Source organism: Salvelinus namaycush, chromosome 11, assembly GCF_016432855.1.
Source record: "Salvelinus namaycush isolate Seneca chromosome 11, SaNama_1.0, whole genome shotgun sequence".
In the NCBI taxonomy this organism is placed as follows: domain Eukaryota; kingdom Metazoa; phylum Chordata; class Actinopteri; order Salmoniformes; family Salmonidae; genus Salvelinus; species Salvelinus namaycush.
This window is the reverse complement of record NC_052317.1, coordinates 7,362,370-7,386,392: the sequence shown is the minus strand read 5'-3', so window position 1 is coordinate 7,386,392 and position 24,023 is coordinate 7,362,370. Positions and strand designations below refer to the sequence as shown.

The following is a 24,023-nucleotide window of genomic DNA, read 5'->3' as shown; positions in this document are numbered from 1 at the left end:
TCCCAATGAAAACTAGTTTGACAATTTAAACATACATTTAATGGGAAATAGATGTATGTTTCTGGACGATGCATCATGCTGCGTTACACTGGCGCAGATTACGGTTCAATTTGAGATGTACACTCCTCCCTCACCGCTTTTGCCCGTTTCCTTCATGGGCCATAGACCGGTGCCCCGCGGTTCAGCATAATCGAATCCGGCCCTTGAGAATTGTGCGTCATCCAAAACAGCACTAGAGCGGCAGATATTCTATCTCGGACTGTATAAAATTGGACCACTAGACGCATATTGTGTTGGCATAGTGGTTCCATTCCATAGGCAACTAACCAATCAAAGACCTTCGTGAGTGTTGAGCGAGATGCGCGTATTTACAGTCTTCTAATAGCGTTGGCATAAAACTAGTGTCGGACTAGTCGTGTATCGGAAGGGCGATGCCAGGGATAACCAAGTATAATTTAGTGGATGATGCACAGGACTTGAGGATCCCCATGCACAACGAGGCGGCATTTCAGCATGGGGTCTGCTTTGAGGCAAAGGTAAGGTTACCTAGTAGGCTATAAACTACAGTAACCGCTTATCAATGTGGGGCAACAATGTAGTTAAGGATAACAGGAGTGACCCGGCGTCGCTTAGTAAATAATGAATTGATATCTAAAATGACATGACAGAACAATGTAATGAGGATATATTTACATGTTTTATTTTAATCGTACACTAATATTACGCTGTGCTTGTTAATTGAATTCTAAATGCACCGTATTAGATTATAGGTTACAGTGCGCGTTTGACATCTATTAATTCATTTTATTAAGCTATATTATACCAACTTGTTTGCTATTCAAATCCATTTACAGTACGTTAACAATTTATTCCGAATGTATAGTGAACTCCTTTTGACAAGAAGCAGTTGAGATCAGAGTAAGAGTTGAAGATATCAATAGGCTACTTGAATTACTAATGACGTCTCATAACTTTGTAAATATTATAGTACATTGGCAGTCTGGAAGTCGGTCGTCCAAATAGCCGAATGGAGATAGTGGCTGCAATGAGAAGGATAAGGGTAAGACACTTTCAACAATACAATCTGTGAGCCATACTATTAAATGTATTTCTCTCCCTTCCAGAAATGATTCTTTCGCTATATATTAGGAATATTGCAATGCCCTTCAAAACTTGGACTGTATGTGTGTGTGTGTGTGCATGCACGTGCACGTGCTTGCATGCAAATATATTTTTAAGAGACTAATATTCTACTCTCTCACATTGGTATGGTATCTGCCTATCAAACAGAATGACATTGCCTCTTATCAATTATTGCAAGTCAATCATAATATTCTAATGCTATAAGACTATAATAACAGTCTAAAGGCCCCCACAGACTACGATTTTAGCAGTCTTATGCCACGTTTTTGCGGACCCAGACAAAAAGTCCACGTCGTGGGCAAATTCTTAGGTCATAAATGATTGTCGGACATCTTGGCTCGTTCAGTGTGACAGCAGCTGTGTTCGAATACCCATACTAACATACTGTATACTACATACTTAGGGTGCGTTTGTAAATTCAGAGCGTTGTCAGATTGAGTTTTTCGCTCTCTGAGCGTTCAGAGCGCACACTAGATGCTCTGGCCGAGGAATAGGGTTGATCAGAGCGTTCTGACCTCACAACGGCAGTCAAGCACCCAAGCTAACATTGGCTAGCTTGCTAGCTAATTCAAGACACAAATGAGAGGACACCTCACTCTGACCCTTTTACTCGCCCTAGCAGAGTTGGTTAGGCTGTTTTTATGTTATCCAGAGCATTGGTGACAGTAACTGTGCTGCTGGCAACAATTTAATTACGCTTTTTTTGCCGACGTTTACTGACACGGCCATATTCAACTGGTGTTGAGCGTTTGTAAATTCATTAGTTATTCTGCGCTCTTGCACACTCAGACAAGAGTGCTCTGAAATCGGAGAAGATAGCCAGAGAGAATTTACGAGCGCACCCTTAATGAGTATATACTACATACGAAATACTATTAGTTCATTTTAGTATACTGTAAATTAACTATCGTTTCAGTTGAGCATACTAGTGCTTTGCTTTTGCTATGCAACCCCTTGCTAGCTTGGCAGCATAACAAATGACTAGCTAGACATTTTACATTTTCGGGTGTGTTCGTAAATTCAATCTGGAGTACCAGAGAGCACTCAGAGTGCGCTCTGGGTGTTTGTAAATTCAGAGCATTGTCAGATTGTCCGTTTGTAAATTCAGAGTGTTTTGCTCTCAGAGAGTTCAGAGAGCACACTGGACACTCTGGCCGAAGAGTAGGGTTGATCCGAGCGTTCTGACCTAACAATAGCAGTCAAGCACCCAAGATAACTTTGGCTAGCTACTTCCAGACACAAATGAGAGGACACCTCACTTTGACCATTTTACTCACCCTAGCAGAGCTGGTTAGGCTGTTTTTATGTTATCCAGAGCATTGGTGACAGTAACTGTGCTGCTGGCAACAATTTAATTATGCTTTTTTATTATTATTCATCAGTTATTCTGCGCTCTTGCACACTCAGACAAGAGTGCTCTGAAATCGGAGTAGATAGCCAGAATTAACAATGTCCATTGAGAACGCACAACGACTATACCACTTAGCTAAGAATGACGTGAATAATCAAGTCAATAAACATTTTGTAGTTAGTTAAATAGCATATAGTTAATATACTGCCTGGCAAGTTCGATGTATTTAGTAGTCAACTAACGTTAGGTGGCTAGCTAACATACTGGTACATACAGCTGTAATGCTATGCGGTTCGTAAGGATAGTGTAGCCAACAAATTGTCAGCCAACGTAACGTAACTTATTTGAAAAATCATTACTTTATTACATTGCTCAACATCTTCTTAACATTTTTCATAATTAGTTAAAGCAATTCATTTGTATCCTCTCTCATCGGACTTCGGCTGCATATTGTCCGCCATTTTCTTCAAATCTGAAAACTTGAAGCCACGCCCATTTTCTGAAGAATAGCATTATGGGTCCTAAAAGCATGGAAATAGTGTCCACTGTTTGTGTACTTCGTATTTTGGCGGATTTAATAAGACATCCGGGAACTTTTGGCATACTAACTATATCCATACTATGACGAATAAGCCTACTACATACTCAATTTACGTCACAAATAGTACTGTTAGTGAGGTTAGTATGAGTATTCGAACACAGCTAAGGTCTGCCGATTAAGTACCACTATGTGCGGTCGTAGGCTCGGACAAAGTTATGGCAGTCAAAACTTTAGCATTTATAGTGTAGTGTTCCTGGTGTTACAAGCCGATGCCAGTGACTGACCAATGGGAACATGGTCGGCACTGAGTATGCACACAATATTATGAATATTGGGAATTGTCATATTAATTAAATAGTTAGATAAAAACATTTGCATGCATTGCAAGAAGAACGATTTCCCTAATAATCTTGTTGACAAATGCACAAAATCGCCAATCAAAATAAACATTCTACCACAGAAAACATGTTACTTTTGGGAAGCCTGTTTGATTCGGAGTTCGTATGTGAAAATTATTTCTAAGATGCATACTTTCAGTTTTTCCGAACTCACTTGGGAAGCTTGTGCTGCGGGTGCTGGCACATGCGCAGATTAAATCGACCGCTGCAGTTGACGTAGCCTACGTTAGCTAACGTAGCCTCCCAATCGCAGAATGTGGCGATGGAATTTAAGCAAATCATACATTCTAGCCAGGTTGATATAAAGATTTTAATTTGACAACATCGCACAGTGTGACGGAAAAATAGTTAAAGACTGAATCCGACGTACAGTGTGGAAAGGCCTTAAACCAACCATCTCTTCTAATCGTATATAACCAATATTTCTAACCATCTCTGTTTGAAGAGTCCTCTTTCTAAATCTTAAAACCAATATCCCTAACCATCTCTTTAAGAGACATCCACTCCTCTGGAGAGATGAGACAGAGACGGCAATGGTGTCTTGCATTAACGGATACTGCAGTGGGCCAGAGTATTACAGTGTTACAGAGAGGATTTAACTGCTGCAGAGTCAGCTGGGAGAGCCAAATGTTACATTTAATCTAGTGATGCGTCTGTGTCACACAGAGGTCGGCTAGTTCCTCAATGACACCCAGAGAGGGACAATTTCTATACGTTTTATTTTCACATGCACAAGTACAGTGAAATGCTTAAGTTGCCTGCTCTACCCAACAGTGCAGTAATCAATATCAAAATAGTTTAACAAACAAAATCTCTATCTATATATATATATGTATGTATATATATAAAGAAAGAAAACACGAACAATAAGAAATAAGAAACAGTATGTTTAAACAGTATGGCAGCAGCATAAGTGGTGTGTGTGTGTGTGTGTGTGTGTGTGTGTGTGTGTGTGTGTGTGTGTGTGTGTGTGTGTGTGTGTGTGTGTGTGTGTGTGTGTGTGTGTCTGGTGGTGATTAGTGTAAGTGTTTGGGTGTTAGAGTGATAGTGTAGACGTGATAGGTGGATATACATGTGAACAGGGCTGGAAAGTAACTGGTAGCAAGAATATATAAATACTTAAGGTAATATACTAGTGGTAATATATGCATGTAAACAAGAGTAATAGTGACCAGTAGCAGGATAAATAGATAGATACTAATGGTAATCAATAATCAATGAACAGCAGTGTAGTGGTTGTATTTAACAATCTCATGGCCAGGGGATAGAAGCTGTTTAGGAGTCTGTTGGTCTGAGCCTTGATGCACCGGTACCGTCTCCACCATCTGACGGGAGCATGGAGAACAGTCCATGTCTCGGGTGGGCAGTCTTTGGCCATTTTTAGGGCCATTCTCAGACACTGCCTGGCATGTACGTCCTGGATGGCTGTGAGCTCACCCCCAGTGATGCGCCGGTACCGTCTCCACCATCTGATGGGAGCATGGAGAACAGTCAGCCCCAACCTCTGTAGGGCATTCCTGTCCAGGGTGGTGCAGTTTCCATACCAGACAGTGATAAAACCCGTCAGGAAGCTCTCAATGGAGCAGCTGTAAAAGGTTCTAAGGATGTCAGGAGCAATGGCAAATCGTTTCAGCCTCCTGAGGGAGAAGAGACACTGCCGTGCCTTCCTCACAACTGTGCTGGTGTGAGAGAACCATGATCCTCAGTGATGTGGACACCGAGGAACTTGAAGGTATTGACCCTCCACTGCGGCCCCATCGAAGTGAATGGGGCTGTGCACCTGCCCATGTTTCCTGAAGTCCACGATCAGCTCCTTGATCTTGCTGACATTGAAGGAGAGGTTGTTGTCCTGGCACCACATTGCCAGGCAGTGGTGTAAAGTACTTAAGTAAAAATACTTTGAAATACTACTTAAGTTGTTTTTTGGGTATCTGTACTTTACTATTTACTGTATTTTTTTTAAACTACTTTTACACCACTACATTCCTAAAGAAGATAATGTATTTGTTACTCCATACATTTCCCCTGACACCCAAAAGTACTCATTACATTTTGAATGCTTAGCAGGACAAGAGAACATCCCTGGTCATCCCTATTGCCTCTGATTTGGCGGACTCACAAAACACACATGCTTCGTTTATAAATGATGTCTGAGTGTTGGAATGTGCCCCTGGGTATCTGTAAATAAATAAAAAACAAGAAAATTGTGCAATCTGGTATGCTTAATATATACAGTACCAGTAAAAAGTTTGGACACACCTAGTCATTTAAGGGTTTTTCTTTATTTTTTACTATTTTCTACATTGTAGAATAATAGTGAAGACATCAAAACGATGAAATAACACATATGGCGTCATGTAGTAACCAAAAAAGTGTTTAAAAAATCTAAATATATTTTATATTTGAGATTCTTCAAAGTAGCCACCCTTTCATAAAATAGTCCATAGTCCAAAACTAAAAATTAAGGAAAAAGGAAAAAGTCAGCCAATAGAACATGCAGAATATCAATTCATTTTTACAGGAAAAGAAGAGCAGCATGGAGAATCTTCAAACCTTTGACATGAGAGAATCCTGATTAGCCTTTTGGTTGAGGATCGGAGGGGGGAAAAGTGCTTTTGATAAAAGTCCTCATTTGATCAATTCGACTTCTGATGTTGTATTTCCTCATTTGGGGAAAAACATGTTTATTTTAGATGAGTATTTGTCGTTTAGATGTCTGGTCCCTTTGACTGCAGTGAGGCAGCGGGAACGGTTCGAACTACTCAAAGGCAAGAATAAAAGCGGTGCACACTGCTGAGTCTTCCTTCATGTCTAATGCACTCTGAGGGGAGGGGGAACCTAGTTGCTGGAGACTTTGCCAGCTCTACAATCTGACTTTTCCTGTTTTCTTCAGCCTTAGGCGACATTGTGTTGACCCAAACTTTGATTTACTCTCAGCAGCAGATGGTGTCTTGTAGGGACAAAGATGGTAAATACTTAAGTACTCACTCCCTGCCTCAAAGCACGTTTCTATCCCTTTACATCTCTACAGGAACTGTATCTCTGACAAGGTTGAGGAAAATTGGAATTGGAATCTAATTTTACTTCCTGAATACGAATGAATTGAAATGGATTTTACCCCAACCCTGCTCTGTGGTTATGTGCAAACTATAATGCCATGATACACACACAAAGTCCATGATGTCACCCCTAGGCTATATACCGTGGGCTTGTATGGATCATGTTATATTCCAGTTTCATGTACAAATCTATGGAATTTACATTCCCCCCCACAGTATGAATTCAAATTGAAGAACATCAAGAAGAAGAAAGTCAACATCATCGTGTCTGCGGATGGTGTAAGGGTGGTTTTGCGGAAAAAGAAAAAGGTAAGTCCGCTTCAAAATATGAAATACCTGATGAAATCAGAGTAGCTACCAAAATGATGGTCTTCATTATGAATTGTTCTATTGGAGAATGTGTGCCTTTTCTTACATTTGTATGAGCTTGACTGTCTTGTGCTCATAGTGAAAACTCACATCAACATTTCAGCCACTTAGCAGATGCCCTTATCCAGAGTAAGTTCCTTTTATTTATGTTTATTTTACCTTTATTTAACTAGGCAAGTCAGTTAAGAACAAACTCTTATTTACAATGACGGCCTACCCCGGACGACGCTGGGCCAATTGTGCGCCGCCCTATGGGACTCCCAATCACAGCCTGGATTCAAACCAGAGACTGCAGTGACACCTCTTGTTCTGAGATGCCGTGCCTTAGACCGCTGCGCCACTCAGGAGCCACTCGCTACACTCACAGTAGTGAGTGGATGCATTTCATTTGTACTTTTGTACATCAACTATTATTTTGCACCAAGGTCAATGATACAAGAAACTGAAACTGTTATGTTATTTCTTAGCCCATCATATTGAAGGGCTAGAGATACTAAATGTTTCCACCAGTGTGAAGTGTACAACTGTTATTTTCCAGATGCAGTAAATCAAAAGGAAAATTCATCATCAATGATGAAAAGATGGTTCTATGGTCAAATGTGAACAGGCTTTCGTTGCGTATGGAGGCGGAATGGCTTATGGTTGTGAAATGTGGTGATTTGATGAATGATTGAATGCCATAGCTCTTTGTCCTTCATGGAAGCTGCAAGGTCCCTCATCTTGAGTGTCTCTGCAGATGGAAAAAGTTTAAGAACCTCCATATGTACGTATTTCTTATAGGTGAAACACTGACCCTAAGTCATGAGTCATAGAAGTGAATTACAGCGTTGCGTACGTGTTGTTGCTCTGTGGTTGTGTTCCAGAGGAAAGAGTGGTCTTGGGATGACAATACAGTCATGATAACACAAGACCCCATCTACAGGTAAAGACAGGCACAAAGTGCCCTCAAACATAACCCTCTTTAAGACTGTTCTTTGGTATGTCCATACAAACACATTGATGATTTTTGATTGAGTAGTTCAGATTGAAATCAATCAAATTCTCGTGATCAAGATATTTCCCCGTCCCTTTTAGGATTTTCTATGTGTCACATGACGCCCAGGACTTGAAGATCTTCAGTTACATTGCGAGAGATGGAAAGAGCAACATGTTCCGTTGTAATGTCTTCAAATCCAAGAGGAAGGTAAGACCTTAGAGATCCTATAATTCTACAGTATACAGTTGAAGTCGGAAGTTTACATACACCTTAGCCAAATACATTTAAACTCAGTTTTTCACAATTCCTGACATTTAATCCTAGTACAAATTCCCTGTCTTAGGTCAGTTAGGATCACCACTTTATTTTAAGAATGTGAAATGTCGAAATAGTAGAGAGAATGATTTATTTCAGCTTTTATTTCTTTCATCACATTCCCAGTGGGTCAGAAGTTTACATACACTCAATTAGTATTTGGTAGCATTGCCTTTAAATTGTTTAACTTGGGTCAAACGTTTCGGGTAGTCTTCCACAAGTTGGGTGAACTGTGGCCCATTCCTCCTGACAGAGCTGGTGTAACTGAGTCAGGTTTGTAGGCCTCCTTGCTCGCACACGCTTTTTCAGTTCTGCCCACACATTTTCCATAGGATTGAGGTCAGGGCTTTGTGATGGCCACTCGAATACCTTGACTTTGTTGTCCTTAAAACCTGTTACGGCTAGACGTTCCGCTAGCGGAACATCCGGTGAAATTAAATTATTAGAAATATTTAACTTTCATAAAATCACAAGTGCAATACACCAAAATTAAGCTGAACTTCTTGTTAATCCAGCCATTGTGTCAGATTTAAAAAAGGCTTTACTGTCACGACTTCCACCGAAGGTGGCTCCTCTCCCTGTTCGGGCGGCGCTCGGCGGTCGTCGTCACCGGTCTGCTAGCTGCCACCGAATCCTTTTTCTTTTCTGTTAGTTTTGTCTTGATTGTTTTCACCTGTTACTTATTTGTTGTTAATTATTGGCCTATTTAATCTTACAGGGCCCGCCTGCTTTTGTACGGGCTTATTCTACCTGTCAGTGGTGTGATTGTTGTGCGTACGTATTTTGCTGTCTGTTATTTTCCCTGGTTTTGGGGACATACCTGTTTATTGGTATTTTTGCCTGTTTGTTGGCTAGACCCAGCTAAATAAAACGTATGCATTGGAAGCATTGCTCTCTGCGCCTGACTCCACACCCACCACTCCTAGCTATAATGATATGATATGATCCTTTGCTGTTGTTCTGGGATTGATTTGCACTTTTCGCACCAAAGTACGTTCATCTCTAGGAGACAGAACGCGTCTCCTTCCTGAGCGGTATGACGGCTGTGTGGTCCTATGGTGTTTATACTTGCGTACTATTGTTTGTACAGATGAACGTGGTACCTTCAGGCGTTTGGAAATTGCTCCCAAGGATGAACCCCCCCAAAAATTCTGAGGTCTTGGCTTATTTCATTTGATTTTTCCACGATGTCAGGCAAAGAGGCACTGAGTTTGAAGGTAGGCCTTGAAATATATCCGCAGGTTCACCTCCAATTGACTCAAATGATGTCAATTAGCCTATCAGAAGCTTCTAAAGCCATGACTTCATTTTCTGGAATTTTCCAAGCTGTTTAAAAGGCACAGTCAATTTAGTGTATGTAAACTTCTGAACCACTAGAATTGTGATACATTGAATTATAAGTGAAATAATCTGTCTGTAAACAATTGTTGGAAAAAATGACTTGTGTCATGCACAAAGTCGATGTCCTAACCGACTTGCCAAAACTATAGTTTATGTGGTTGAAAAACGAGTTTTAACGACTCCAACCTAAGTGTATGTAAACTTCTTACTTCAACTGAATGTTCTATGTGATGATTATATGGGTAAGAAGGGTGTAGCTCTATGGGAGTGGGCTGAGTATGAGATTAAAGTTATCCACAGGTTCCAGATCAGTGATATATAATCCGCTTATTTCTACAGGGTATCAGATCGTGGCAGCAGCTGCTTAGGGAAGGGGCAGGGAATAGGGAGGGAAGGGGGCTGGGTATAGGGAATGTGCCATGATGCATTATATTTTACTTGGGACTCTTGGATCAATAGGGATCTTCGAGAGCTTAGTCTATACAAACACATACACACACGCTGTGCATGCACGCACGCACAATTTTTTTCCTCGTCTACATGAACACAGTGCATACACATTTTATACACAGTACACACATCTGATGAATTTCAATTTCACACAACCCTGCATGCAAGAAAAATTATTGGGAAAATGAATGGCACGCGACTACCCCATAGCTGCATATGGAACAGCGACAATTTTCTGCATAACAAAAGCCTAGATAGCAACCCCACCAATGAGGTTGGCTCTCATCACTTCACCATGGATACCAGTCATGTACTGTAGACAGTGACTGAGTGAAGCAGCATACTAATGAGTGTCTGCGTCCCAAATGGCACCCTATTCCCTATTGGGGATTATGGGCCCTGGTCAAATGTAATGCACTGCGTGAGGAATAGGGCGCCATTGAGGACGCAGTCAGTGAGTGAGGTGGGAAGAAAGAGGCTTTTACTTCTGTCCTTAATGTCATCTTCAAGCTGTACCACCCACCATCTTCACTTACCAGAGAACAGAGACGCGGGCTGCAATCCTGTGTAGTGTAGTCGTGCCATTCAGATGATTCCAGCCTTGAAGCTCTTATCTCAGGCTTCCAGATCGAACGTTGGCCATTGGAGGGGAGGGTGAAACGATGATACCGGGCTTGATTTACTGGACTTCATGTGGCTTCCCATGGATCACTGTATAGGGTTTATAGTATCCCCAGAATCGTAGTGTTTACCTTGTCACCCATGTGGCTCAGTTGGTTGAAGCACAGTGCTGGTTTCACAGGGGTTGTGGGTTCAATTTCAGCAGTGGCCATGCCAATAAGAAAATCTACTGAAAATGAAAAAATAGTGTTATAGAGTCTAGAACAGTAGTATACAGTTATCTACAGTTATATATGTCACGTGTGCTCCCTCTCCGGCCTCTAGGTCACCAGGCTGCTCGTTATGGTGCGTATTATGTGTTGTTTATTTTCTTTTGAACACTCACTCCCTGAACTTGCTTCCCGACTCTCAGCGCACATCGTTACAGAACAACGCCTCACCTAAGGGAAGCAAGTTGTGGGAGTGAGTATTTAAATAAATAAACACAACATAATACAAAATAAGAAACACGAACAACGCACAGACATGACACAGGAACAGAAACAATAACGCCTGGGGAAGGGACCAAAGGGAGTGACATAAATAGGGAAGGTAATCAGGGAGATGATGAAGTCCAGGTGAGTCTGAAGACACGCAGGTGCCCGTAACGACGGTGACAGCTGTGCGCCATAACGAGCAGCCTGGTGACCTAGAGGCCGGAGAGGGAGCACACGTGACATATATAACTGTAGATTACTATATATCCAAGAGCGTTGCGCCTTGTAGGGTCTCAAGGAAAAACGGCTCTGGAATGAACCAATCCGTTACAACGAAAGCATGCACCTACAGTAGATCAGTAAGGCTACGTCGCTGAATTACTGTGCGCTGTCAAACACTCTCCTCTCTCTTCTTTTTGTTCTCTTCCTCTTTCCATCCCTCACTCCCCCCTCTTTCTATCTCCCTCTATTTCAACTGTTTCTCCTTTTATCTCCTTCCCACTATCCCCTCTTCCCTTCCTTCCTCTTCCCCCTTTCTCCACACCTGATCCTGTCTCTGTCCTACCCTTCTCCTCTCTCTTTCCCCTCTCCTCCCTCCCCTCACCTACCTCTCTCCCGTCCCTCCATCAACTCACCTCCCCCTCCCCACTCCTCCCTCTCCCCCTGCCCACCTCCAGTCCCAGGCCATGCGCATTGTGCGGACGGTGGGCCAGGCCTTTGACGTGTGCCACCAGCTGACCCTGCAGCAGACAGGGGAACAGATCTCAGAGGATGGAGGGGACACCAGCACTGCCGACGCAGAGGGAGCAGACGCCGTGCCAGGTGTGACTGGCATTTGCCCTCGCACCATGCCATCTTATTACATAGTACCTACTGTTTCATCTTTGCACAGTGGTGACATTCTCTACTGAGGCTGAATCAGTTAGAGATTGTCGTGTGTGTTGTGACTCCAGCGAGTGTGGAGAGCAGCCAAGTTTGAATTCCATGTTTCAGTTTTTTGGTCTGAGAAAAGCGCTATAAAAATATTATGTACTATTCATTTGTATATAAGGAATGGGTTATGTTATGCGTTTTTGCTGGTGATTGTTATTTTGTTTGTTGATGATCTCTTTCTCCCTCTCTCTCTCTCTATATATATATATCTTTCTCAGCCAAGAAGAGATTGGCATTGTCTGATTCCACTGACCTTGAAGCCACTACAGAGGAAAGCATCGACCGTTTGTCATCCGACCAGGACAAGACCAAGAGCCAGGACCTCAGTAAAGATGGGAAGGTAATGTATATGACCTGGGTTGTGTTTATTAGAGCAAACTGTTGCATAATTTTTACATAAAGAACTTCCCTTTTTCAGGACCCTGTCTTTCAAAGATAATTCGTAAAAATCCAAATAACTCCACAGATCTTCATTGTAAAGGGTTTAAACACTGTTTCCCATGCTTGTTCAATGAACCATAAACAATTAATGAACATGCACCTGTAGAATGGGATGCTATATAGAACCACAAAGCACCTTATTTTTTGCAGTGTAAAGTTGTTTTACCCAACATATCCAGTGCCCTACAATTCCACAACCAAAGCTCATCCTTACAACATACGTTTGAGTAAAATAAGGTATTGAAATCGCCATCATCTAACAAGTTCAAACCTCATACATACTCTAAACAGAACATGTTTTCTGCATCTGATGTCTCCCTCAAAGGAAGCTTTATACAAATCAACAGCCGCTACGGAACGATCTAGTGTTGAACTGGGTTGATAGCTCATGTTTGTTGTCATAAGGTTGAGAAATATTTCACAGGGTTCTTGTAATATTGATGTGTTCCCATGGTTTATTGATGAAAACGCATAGCATGATGCTATCCAGTGCTCTACTAACCATCTTGTCATACCACCCACTTTCTCTCTCGCGCACGCTCTCGCTCTCTCGCTCTCTTGCTCTATCGCTCATTTAGAAGGATATTCTCTCAGTCAGAGTAGAGGGAAGTTGAACGGTCTGTCTTTTACTGTATACCATCAATAAACTAAACAAATAAACTGGTACACTAAGGATCATCCTAAAAAAACAAACCATACCTATATCTGAAATGAGCTGAGATAGAGTTAAGAGTCAATCTAGACTCTAGATGAGTTGTTTTACTGTGACGTGGTAGATGTCTGTCTGGCTAACATGCTAACATGCTGTACAATACAAGGAGGCGCTCAAAGACATCCATATTTACCATAAGACTGATAACAACCACTCTCTTTCAGTCCAATAGTCTATTTTTAGATTTTGTTTCGATATTTTTTTAAAGGTTAAATGCACTACACACTACACTAAACGCAGAATAAAACAATGAATAAAGTCCCATGATGGTAGTGACTGCCCATTACTGCTTCACACGTATTTACCATATTTTATTGACATTACTTAACTTTAATAAAATATGTCAGTTGTCTACTTTGTGCATGACACAAGGAATTTTTCCAACAATTGTTTACAGACAGATTATTTCACTGTATCACAATTCCAGTGGGTCAGAAGTTTACATACACTAAGTTTACTGTGCTTTTAAACAGCTTGGAAAATTCCAAAAAATAATGTCATGGCTTTAGAAGCTTCTGATAGGCTAATTGACATAATTTGAGTCAATTGGAGGTGTACCTGTGGATGTATTTCAAGGCCTACCTTCAAACTCAGTGCCTCTTTGCTTGACATCATGGGAAAATCAGAAGAAATAAGCCAAGACCTCAGAAAACAAAAAATTGTACACCTCTACAAGTCTGGTTCATCCTTGGGAGACATTTCCAAACGCCTGAAGGTACCACGTTCATCTGTACAAACAATAGTACGCAAGTATAAACACCATGGGATCACGCAGCCGTCATGCCGCTCAGGATGGAGACGCGTTCTGTCTCCTAGAGATGAACGTACTTTGGTGCGAAAAGTGCAAATCAATCCCAGAACAACAGCAAAGGACCCTGTGAAGATGCTGGAGGAAACAGGTACAAAAGTATTTATATCCACAGTAAAACGAGTCCTATATCGACATAACCTGAAAGGCTGCTCAGCAAGGAAGAAGCCACTGCTCCAAAACCACCATAAAAAAAGCCAGACTATGGTTTGCAACTGCACATGGGGACAAAGATTGTACTTTTTGGAGAAATGATGATTGATGATGATGATACTAAAATAGAGATGTTTGGCCATAATGACCATCGTTATGTTTGGAGGGAAAAGGGGGAGGCTTGCAAGCCGAAGAACACCATCCCAACCGTGAAGCACAGGGGTGGCAGCATCATGTTGTGGGGGGTTCTTTGCTGCAGGAGGGACTGGTGCAATTCACAAAATAGATGGCATCATGAGGAAAGAAAAGTAGGTGGATATATTGAAGCAACATCTCAAGACATCAGTCAGGAAGTTAAAGCTTGGTCGCAAATGGGTCTTCCAAATGGACAATGACCCCAAGCATACTTCCAAAGTTGTGGCAAAATGGCTTAACCTCTCTAGGGTACGTGAGACGGTAGCGCCCCACCTCTTCAACAGCCAGTGAAACTGCAGGGCGCCAAATTCAAAACAACAGAAATCTCATAATTAAAATTCCTCAAACATACATGTATTTTACACCATTTTAAAGATACACTTGTTGTAAATCCAGCCACAGTGTCCGATTTCAAAAAGGCTTTACGGCGAAATCAAACCAAACGATTATGTTAGGTGAGTGCCTATTCACAGAATAACACAGCCATTTTTCCAGCCAAAGAGAGGATTCACAAAAAGCTGAAATATAGATCAAATTAATCACTAACCTTTGATGATCTTCATCAGATGACACTCATAGGACTTCATGTTACACAATACATGTATGTTTTGTTCTGTAAAGTTCATATTTATATCCAAAAATCTGAGTTTACATTGGCGCCTTACGTTCAGAAGTTCCAAAACATCCTTTGATTTTGCAGAGAGCCTTATCAATTTACAGGAATACTCATAATAAACATTGCTAAAAGATACAAGTGTTATGCATGGAATTTTAGATGCACTTCTCCTTAATGCAACCGCTGTGTCAGATTTCAAAAAAGCTTTACAGAAAAAGCAAACCATGCAATAATCTGAGTCGGCGCTCAGAGCCCAATCAAGACACAAATATATCCGTCAAATTATGCAGTCAACAAAAGTCATAAATAGTATTAGAAATTACAGTCCGTAAAAACATGACAAACTAAGTATTGAATCAATCTTTAGAATGTTTTTAACATAATTCTTCAATAATGTTCCAACCCGGAGAATTCCTTTGTCTTCAGAAAAGCAAATGGAACAGGAGCTACCTCTCATGTGAACGCGCATGGTCAGCGCATGGTCAGCGCATGGTCAGCTCGTGGCTGCTGGCAGACCTCTGACTCATTCCCCTCTCCTTCGGCCCACTTCACAGTAGCAGCATCAGACAAGGTTCTAAAGACTGTTGACATCTAGTGGAAGCCTTAGGAAGTGCAACATTACCAATATCCCACTGTATCTTCAATAGGAGCTGAGTTGAAAATCGACCAACCTCAGATTTCCTACTACCTGGTTGGATTTTTGTCTCAGGTTTTTGCCTATCATATGAGTTCTGTTATACTCACAGACATCATTCAAACAGTTTTAGAAACTTCTGAGGGTTTTCTATCCAAATCTACTAATAATATGCATATCTTAGCTTCTGGGCCTGAGTAGCAGGCAGTTTAATGTTAAATGAAGTTAAATGTATTTGGCTAAGGTGTATGTAAACTTCCGACTTCAACTACTACTTCAAATACTACTTGAGTAAAAGTCTGAAAGTATATGGTTTTAAATATAGTTAAGTTTCAAAAGTAAATGTGATTGCTCAAATATACTTAAGTATCAAAAGTAATAGTATAAATCGTTTAAAATACAGTATGGAGTTGCAAAATGCCAGTAACTTCCCCAAAATGTCCTGGTTTTCCTGAAAGCCTGGTTGGATTCCTGAAATCAGGAGGGAATAAGCAGCAAATCTGGGAATCCTCCAACCAGGATTTCTTGAAAACCAGGGAATTTTGGGAAAGTTACTGTTATCTTACAACCCTTGCAGCCCAACACTCTAACCACTAGGCTAACCTGGGGTGGCAGGGTAGCCTGGGGTGGCAGGGTAGCCTAGTGGTTAGAGCGTTGGGCTAGTAACTGAAAGGTTGCAAGTTCAAATCCCTGAGCTGACAAGGTACAAGTTGTTGTTCTACCCCTGAACAAGGCAGTTAACCCACTGTTGGGTTAATTGAAAATAAGAATTTCTTCTTAACTTACTTGCCTAGTTAAATAAAGGTATAAATAAACTGTGTATCATTAATCACTGACCTGGTCCTTATTTTCCCCATCCAAGGACCCAACCCAGCAGTTGACCTCATCCAGGTCGGGGCTAGCTGTGGACTGCTCTGTGGCACACCAAGTGCAGCTTCTCCAGAGACAGCTCCAGCAGCAGGAGCAGCAGGCCCAGGCTGCTGCAGCACAGGTAGCCACACTTTTCCAAACAGTTCCAAATGATGGATTGCCTTGTTGAACGCAGCTCATGTGTGTGGGTCTGCGCTATTCAAACATGTTGATGTTCAGTTTGCCAAAGTAATGTACATTTCACTGTTTGTAATGGCAGTTTAGACCAGAAACAGGGGCTTTGATTTGCAGTGCGCTACAGTACCTTTTCAGATTGTTAGCTAGCAACTTTAAACTAGAGTGTGTGAAGAGCACAAGTGGCTCAACTAGGGTTGCAAAGCTACTGGTAATTTACCAAAGTTACTGGAATATTCTGTAATTTTGATAATTAACTGGTAATCTATGGCAATCTATTGTACTTTGGTCATTTATATTTGAATAACTTTTAAAAAATGTATTAATATATATAGTTTTCCTTTTTTATAACTTGTCCATATTGTCTGTGAGTTTCTAGTGGATACACCATATGGTTCAAGAGAAAATGTATTTAAAAAGCATCTAATCAACAATGGCATTATTTTTCAATTAACTCTGCAACTCTTCCAACTATTAACTTATTTCACAACTGCCACCAGTTTGGCGCCAAAGCATTTATAACTATTTAAAATAAATAGAAAAAGGATAGAAATTATATTTTATGCTGAAACCCTCATATTAAACACCAATGGTATTGACTAAATTGCTGGTTTGTATTTAAGGTGACGTTTTACAGCCTTGCCATAAAAACGTGTATTTTAAAATCGTCTTAGCTGTTTGATTATTTGATATATTTTACGACGCGATACGGCCACACAGAGGGCCAGAGATATTTACAGACACCTGTGATAATCTGAAGTACCCAAAAAGGTCACTAGATTCAAAATTAGCAAAATTCTGATAATTTACTGGTAAACTTAGAATGTTTATATGCAGAAATATAACCTCCCTTTGCAACCCTAGGCTCATCTATTGTCCTACACGCAAACCTCTGATTTAATTCGTTTAGGTTGCAACCCTGAGGTATCCCTATAATGATTGACAGTTCAACAAGGCAATTGTGGCTGTAAAGGGAGGACAAGACAGTGCTTTTCATCAAAGGTAGCGCTCATCTCTGCTCGAGTAATAAGACATTCCTTACGGCTAATGAGCAAGCCAGCTCAACGGTGTCACTCTGTGCTCTCTCTTTTCTGTTTCTTGTTCTCTCTTCTCTTTCCTATAATCACATGGCTTGGTCTAATGAGGTTCGGGCTTGCTTTTGATTATAATGAGGGATTCTATCTAATGCTGATGGAACAGCGTCAGAATTGTAGAAGTGAAGAAACGTTTGCTTTGATCTTGATCAGTGGGTGTGTGTACCATGAATTTTAATTAGATCTTGTGTGGTGTGTGTGTGTGTTCGCAGTTGTGCGTGCCCCTGGTGTGTGAGTCTGCACACAAACATACCTACATACACTACCGGTCAAACGTTTTAGAACACCTATTCATTCAAGGGTTTTTCTTTTTTCTTTCTTTTTTACTATTTTCTACATTGTAGAATAATAGTGAAGATATCAAACCTATGAAATAACACATATGGAATCATGTAGTAACCAAAAAATTGTTAAACAAATCAAAATATATTTTATAAATAGCCATCCTTTCAAATAGCCACCCTTTGCCTTGATGACAGCTTTGCACACTCTCTGCATTCTCTCAACCAGCTTCATGAGGTAGTCACCTGGAATGCATTTCTTTTAACAAGTGTGCCTTCTTAAAAGTTCATTTGTGGAATTTCTTTCCTTCTTAATGCATTTGAGCCAAACAGTTGTGTTGTGACAAGGTAGGGGGATAAACAGAAGATAATCCTATTTGGTAAAAGACCAAGTCCATATTATGGCAAGAACAGCTCAAATAAGCAAAGAGAAACGACAGTCCATCATTACTTTAAGACATGAAGGTCAGTCAATACGGAACATTTCAAGAACTTTGAAAGTTTCTTCAAGTGCAGTTGCAAAAAACATCAAGCGCTATGATGAAACTGGCTCTCATGAGGACCGCCACAGGAATGGAAGACCCAGAGTTACCTCTGCTGCAGAGGACAAGTTCATTAGAGTTACCAGCTCAGACATTGCAGCCCAAATAAATGCTTCAAAGAGTTCAAGTAACAGACACATCTCAACATCAACTGTTCAGAGGAGACAGTGTGAATAAGGCATTCATTGTCGAATTGCTGCAAAGAAACCACTACTAAAGGACACCAATAAGAAGAAGACACTTGCTTGGGCCAAGAAACACGAGCAATTGACAAATTGGAGAGTCCAAATTTGAGATTTTTGGTTCCAACCACCGTGTCTTTGTGAGACGCGGTGTGTGTGAACGCATTATCTCTGCATGTGTCTTTCCCACCATAAAGCATGGAGGAGGAGGTGTTATGGTGTGGGGGTGCTTTGCTGGTGACACTGTCTGTGATTTATTATTACACTTAACACTTATTACACTTAACCAGCATGGCTACCACAGCATTCTGCAGTGATACGCCATCCCATCTGGTTTGGGCTTAGTGGGACTAGTATTTGTTTTTCAACAAGACAATGACCCAACACACCTCCAGGCTGTGTAAGGGCTATTTGAGCAAGAAGGAGAGTGATGAAGTGCTGCATCAGATGACCTGTTCTCTACAATCCCCCGACCTCAACCAAATTGAGATGGTTTGGGATGAGTCGGACCGCAGAGTGAAGGAAAAGCAGCCAACAAGTGCTCAGCATATGTCGGAACTCCTTCAAGACTGTTGGAAAAACATTCCAGGTGAAGCTGGTTGAGAGATTGCCAAGAGTGTGCAAAGCTGTCATCAAGGCAAAGGGTGGCAATTTGAAGAATCTCAAATATAAAATGTATTATGATTTGTTTAACACATTTTTTGTTACTACATGATTCCATATGTGTTATTTCATAGGTTTGATGTCTTCATTTTTATTCTACAATGTAGAAAATAGTAAAAATAAAGAAATACCCTTGAATGTGTAGGTGTTCTAAAACTTTTGACCGGTAGTGTATCTGCGTACGTGTGTGTATACACTCTCACCTCTCTTCTACGTGTGCCTACCTAGGTGCGCGTGCTCCAGGACCAGCTGTCAGTGGAGGTGTGTGCCAGGACAGACGCCCAGGCCCGGGTCCAGAGACTCCTACTGCAGAACACTGATCTACTGCAGCACATCTCCCTACTGGTCAATCAGATCCAAGAGCTGGAGCTCAAATCTGTTGCAGGACTCAGCTCCAGTGAGTGATGGTTCTTCTTCTTCTTCTTCTTCTTCTTCTTCTTCTTCTTCTTCCCATTTGTATTATTTATTAAGGATCTCCATTAGTTCCTGCCTTAATGTTGCTGGACCCTATTCCTGGGGTCCAGCAACATTAAGGCAGTTATGTACAATCAAAAATATTACATGACATCTCATAAAACTTTTCACAATACATTATGTGTGTGCCCTCAGGCCACTACTCTACTACCACATATTTACAATACAAAATCCATGTGCACTTGTTTGTAGAGTGTGTGTGTGTGTTATAATGTGTATGTCTGTATCTGTGCCTGTGTGTGTGTCTCTTCACAGTCCCCGCTTTTCCATGAAGTGTATTTTTATCTGTTTTTTAAATCTGATTCTACTGGTTGTATGGCTCTATGTAGTAACATGCGCCTCCCATAGTCTGTTCTGGACTTGTGAAGAGACCTCTGGTGGTATGTCTTGTGGGGTATGCATGAGTGTCCAAGCTGTGTGCTAGTAGTTTAACCAGACAGCGTTACTCCAGGGTTACTCCAAGCAATTTAGTCACCTCTACATGCTCATTTTCCATATTATTCATTACTAGATTTAGTTGAGGTTTAGGGTTTAGTGAATGATTTGTCCCAAATACAATGGTTTTAGTTTTTGAAATATTTAGGACTAACTTATTTCTTGCAACCCATTCTGAAACTGACTGCAGCTCTTTATTATGTAAGGTAAGGTTCCTAGACAGCTGCCCTGGGGAATTCCTGATTCTACCTGGATTATGTTGGAGAGGCTTCCATTAAATAACACCCTTGGTGTTCTGTTAGACAGGTAACTCTTTATCCACAATATAGCAGGAGGTGTAAAGCCATAACACATACATTTTTCCAGCAACAGACTATGATCGATAATGTCAAAAGCCGCACTGAAGTCTAACCAAACAGCTCCCACAATTTTTTTATCATCAATTTCTCTCAGCCAATCATCAGTCATTTGTGTAAGTGTCTTCTGTACATGTTGAATCTCCTTCCCTATAAGCATACTGAAAGTCTGTTGTCAATTTGTTTACTGTAAAAAAGCATTGTATCTGGACAAGCACAATTTTTTCCAAAAGTTTACTAAGGGTTGGTAACAGGCTGATTGGTCGGCTATTTGAGCCAGTAAAGGGGGCTTTACTATTCTTTGGTAGCGGAATTACTTTTCCTTCCCACCAGGCCTGAAGGCACACACTTTCAAATAGGAGTGGTATCTTACTTTTTCTTCATCCCTTCGCTCTTTGATTGTCTGCCTTTCTTTATTCCTCCTTCTCTCTTCATCCCTTGTTCTCTTCATCCCTCTCTCTCATCTCTCTCCCTCTCTTCTCATGTCTCCCTCCCCCTCTCTTCTCTTCCATTTATCTTTTTCTCTCCCTCTCTGTTCATCCATCTCTCTCTCTCTTACTTCATCCATCTGTCTCTTCATCCCTCCCTCTCTCCTCTCATCTCTCCCCCTCTCTTCATCCCTGTTTCTCCACTCGCCCTCTCTTCATCCTTGTTTCTCTTCTCCTCTCTCACCCTTTGGTTTTCTTGCTCTTCCTTTCACACAGAGGTGATTCTGTACTGTTATGTAAACTCAGCAAATAAAGAAACGTCCCTTTTTCAGGACCCTGCCTTTCAAAGATAATTCGTAAAAATCCAAATAACCCCACAGATCTTCATTGTAAAGGGTTTAAACACTGTTTCCCATTCTTGTTCAATGAACCATAAACAATTAATGAACATGCACCTATGGAACGGTCATTAAGACACTAACAGCTTACAGACGGTAGGCAATTAAGGTCACAGTTATGAAGTCTTAGGACACTAAAGAGGCCTTTGACTGACTCTGAAAAACACCAAAAGAAAGATGCCCAGGATCCCTGCTCATCTGCGTGAACGTGCTTTAGGCATGCTGCAAGGAGGCATGAGGACTGCAGATGTGGCCAGGGCAATAAATCGCAATGTCTGTACTGTGAGATGCCTAAGACAGAGATACAGGGAGACAGGACGGACAGCAGATCGTCCTCGCAGTGGCAGACCACGTGTAACAACACATGCACAGGACCGGTACATCCGAACATCACACCTACAGGATTCGGTACAGGGACAGGATGGCAACAACAAATACCCGAGTTACACCAGGAAGGCACAATCCCTCCATCAGTGCTCAGACTCTCAGCCTATTGCGGACAGAGGCTGGACTGAGGGCTTGTAGGCCTGTTGTAAGGCAGGTCCTCACCAAACATCACCGGCAACAACGTCGCCTATGGGCACAAACCCACCGTCGCTGGACCAGACAGGACTGGCAAAACGTGCTCTTCACTGACAAGTCGCGATTTTGTCTCACCAGGGGTGATGGTCGGATTCGCGTTTATCGTCGAAGGAATGAGCGTTACACCGAGGCCTGTACTCTGGAGCGGGATCGATTTGGAGGTGGAGGGTCCGTCATGGTCTGGGGCGGTGTGTCACAGCATCATCGGACTGAGTTGTCATTGCAGGCAATCTCAACGCTGTGCGTTACAGGGAAGATCCTCCTCCCTCATGTGGTACCCTTCCTGCAGGCTCACCCTGACATGACCCTCCAGCATGACAATGCCACCAGAAATACTGCTCGTTCTGTGTGTGTTTGCCTGCAAGGAATGTCAGTGTTCTGCCATGGCCAGTGAAGAGCCCGTTCTCAATCCCATTGAGCACGTCTGGGACCTGTTGGATCGGAGGGTGAGGGCTAGGGCCATTCCCCCCAGAAATGTCCAGGAACTTGCAGGTGCCTTGGTGAAAGAGTGGGGTAACATCTCACAGCAAGAACCAGCCAAATCTGGTGCAGTCCATGAGGAGGAGCTGCACTGCAGTACTTAATGCAGCTGGTGGCCACACCAGATACTGTCTGTTACTTTTGATTTTGACCTCCCCTTTGTTCAGGGACACATTATTCCATTTCTGTTAGTCACATGTCTGTGGAACTTGTTCATTTTATGTCTCAGTTGTTGAATCTTATGTTCATACAAATATTTACACGTTAAGATTGCTGAAAATAAACGCAGTTGACAGTGAAGACGTTTCTTTTTTTGCTGAGTTTTTAAAATAATTATCCACATTGACATCACAGCTCGTAAGCAACACTGTCATCTTGCCCTTTCGAATCTATCATCATCTCCTCTCTCAGTCCTGTCCTCAACTCACTTCCTCTCGCTATATTCCCTCCACTCATCTTCTTTCCTCCATTCCAACAAATTCTCTCTCTCTCTCTTCTCTCCACAGTGGGCTCCCAAGACAGTCTGCTGGAGATCACCTTCCGTGCCAAGCCCCCCTCCGTGCTACATGACATCACCACCACCCACACCTCCATGGGCCCCCTGCAGGGTCAGCCCCAGATAACCAATGGCCCCTGGGCCTCCATCCTACCAGGGGCCTCTCCTCCAGGGACCAGGGCCCCGGACAGCCACTCTCTGGGCCCGGGCGGAGTGAGGCTGGAGTGCTTCCGCTTCCCCCGCAGTGGGGGAGGGGACAACCACGAGAGCCAGAACCAGGAGGCTGAGAGTCCATGCTCGGGCTTCCCAGGCGGGGACTCCCCTCTAGGGGGAGGGGGGGTTCTTGGAGCCCTGGAGCTCCTCCGTTTCCGGGAGTCGGGGATTGGTTCGGAGTACGAGTCCAACGCGGATGAGAGCAGTGACAGGGACAGCTGGGGGCGGAGCGAGGGGGCACGGCCTGAGGGCGCGGCACTTCTGTTCAACGTAATGAATGCGGAGAGCCCCGCGGACTGTCTGGGTGATGAGGTGGCCGTGTAGCCCTCGGCGGCTTCGACTTCACCCAAGAACGAAATCATATCACACAGTCTACAGTTCTACAGTTCTATGGTGTTAACTGTTCACCACCCTCCAAACTCTGCTCTGCAGTCCTTTCGTTTGATATTTGTTTATAGTTGTTGTTTGTGTGTTGCATTTTTTTGTATTTGTTGGATATTTTATGATTCGTTTTTGTTTATATTTGGTCACATTTGTCTGATGTTTGTTTATATCTGTTGCAGTTATTTCCATGTGTTTCTTGAATGTGTTTACATTTGTCCATATATTTTGTCTCGGCACTTGACTTGCTGCTGCTGTTCCTACTCTCCTGGGCTTACTGCAGTGTAGTTGTAGTCCGTGTCACAGCCGTCTAAATATATGGTTCTGGTCTGTGTTATTGAACCATTGTGTAGTAGTGAAACACACCCAGCATGGCCAGTCGTTGGCGTTGTTTTTTGATGAAAAGACTTTGAACGGGTTGAAAATGAATAAACGTCTAATG

The 24,023-nt window shown here is 42.1% G+C and overlaps 1 protein-coding gene across 1 annotated transcript; it reads left to right on the top strand.

Annotated features, from left to right (window-relative positions):
* The first annotated feature begins 431 nt into the window (after positions 1 to 431).
* LOC120056252 (carboxyl-terminal PDZ ligand of neuronal nitric oxide synthase protein-like) lies at positions 432 to 23,524 on the top strand. The gene is made up of 10 exons (XM_039004501.1): positions 432 to 536; positions 989 to 1,060; positions 6,709 to 6,801; positions 7,725 to 7,783; positions 7,936 to 8,044; positions 11,718 to 11,862; positions 12,192 to 12,313; positions 16,395 to 16,523; positions 19,567 to 19,735; positions 22,998 to 23,524. Exons 1-10 carry the CDS (start codon positions 432 to 434, stop codon positions 23,522 to 23,524), a joined length of 1,530 nt encoding a protein of 509 aa, XP_038860429.1.
* The last annotated feature ends 499 nt before the right edge of the window (positions 23,525 to 24,023 follow it).

What these genes read in the sequence shown, in the direction of transcription:
- LOC120056252 (XM_039004501.1), top strand. Translation starts at nt 432, where the DNA reads ATGCCAGGGATAACCAAGTATAATTTAGTGGATGATGCACAGGACTTG. An exon ending in TTTTGCGGAAAAAGAAAAAG is followed by an intron (nt 6,802 to 7,724) that starts GTAAGTCCGCTT and finishes GTTGTGTTCCAG; the next exon opens with AGGAAAGAGTGGTCTTGGGA. An exon ending in TCTTCAAATCCAAGAGGAAG is followed by an intron (nt 8,045 to 11,717) that starts GTAAGACCTTAG and finishes GCCCACCTCCAG; the next exon opens with TCCCAGGCCATGCGCATTGT.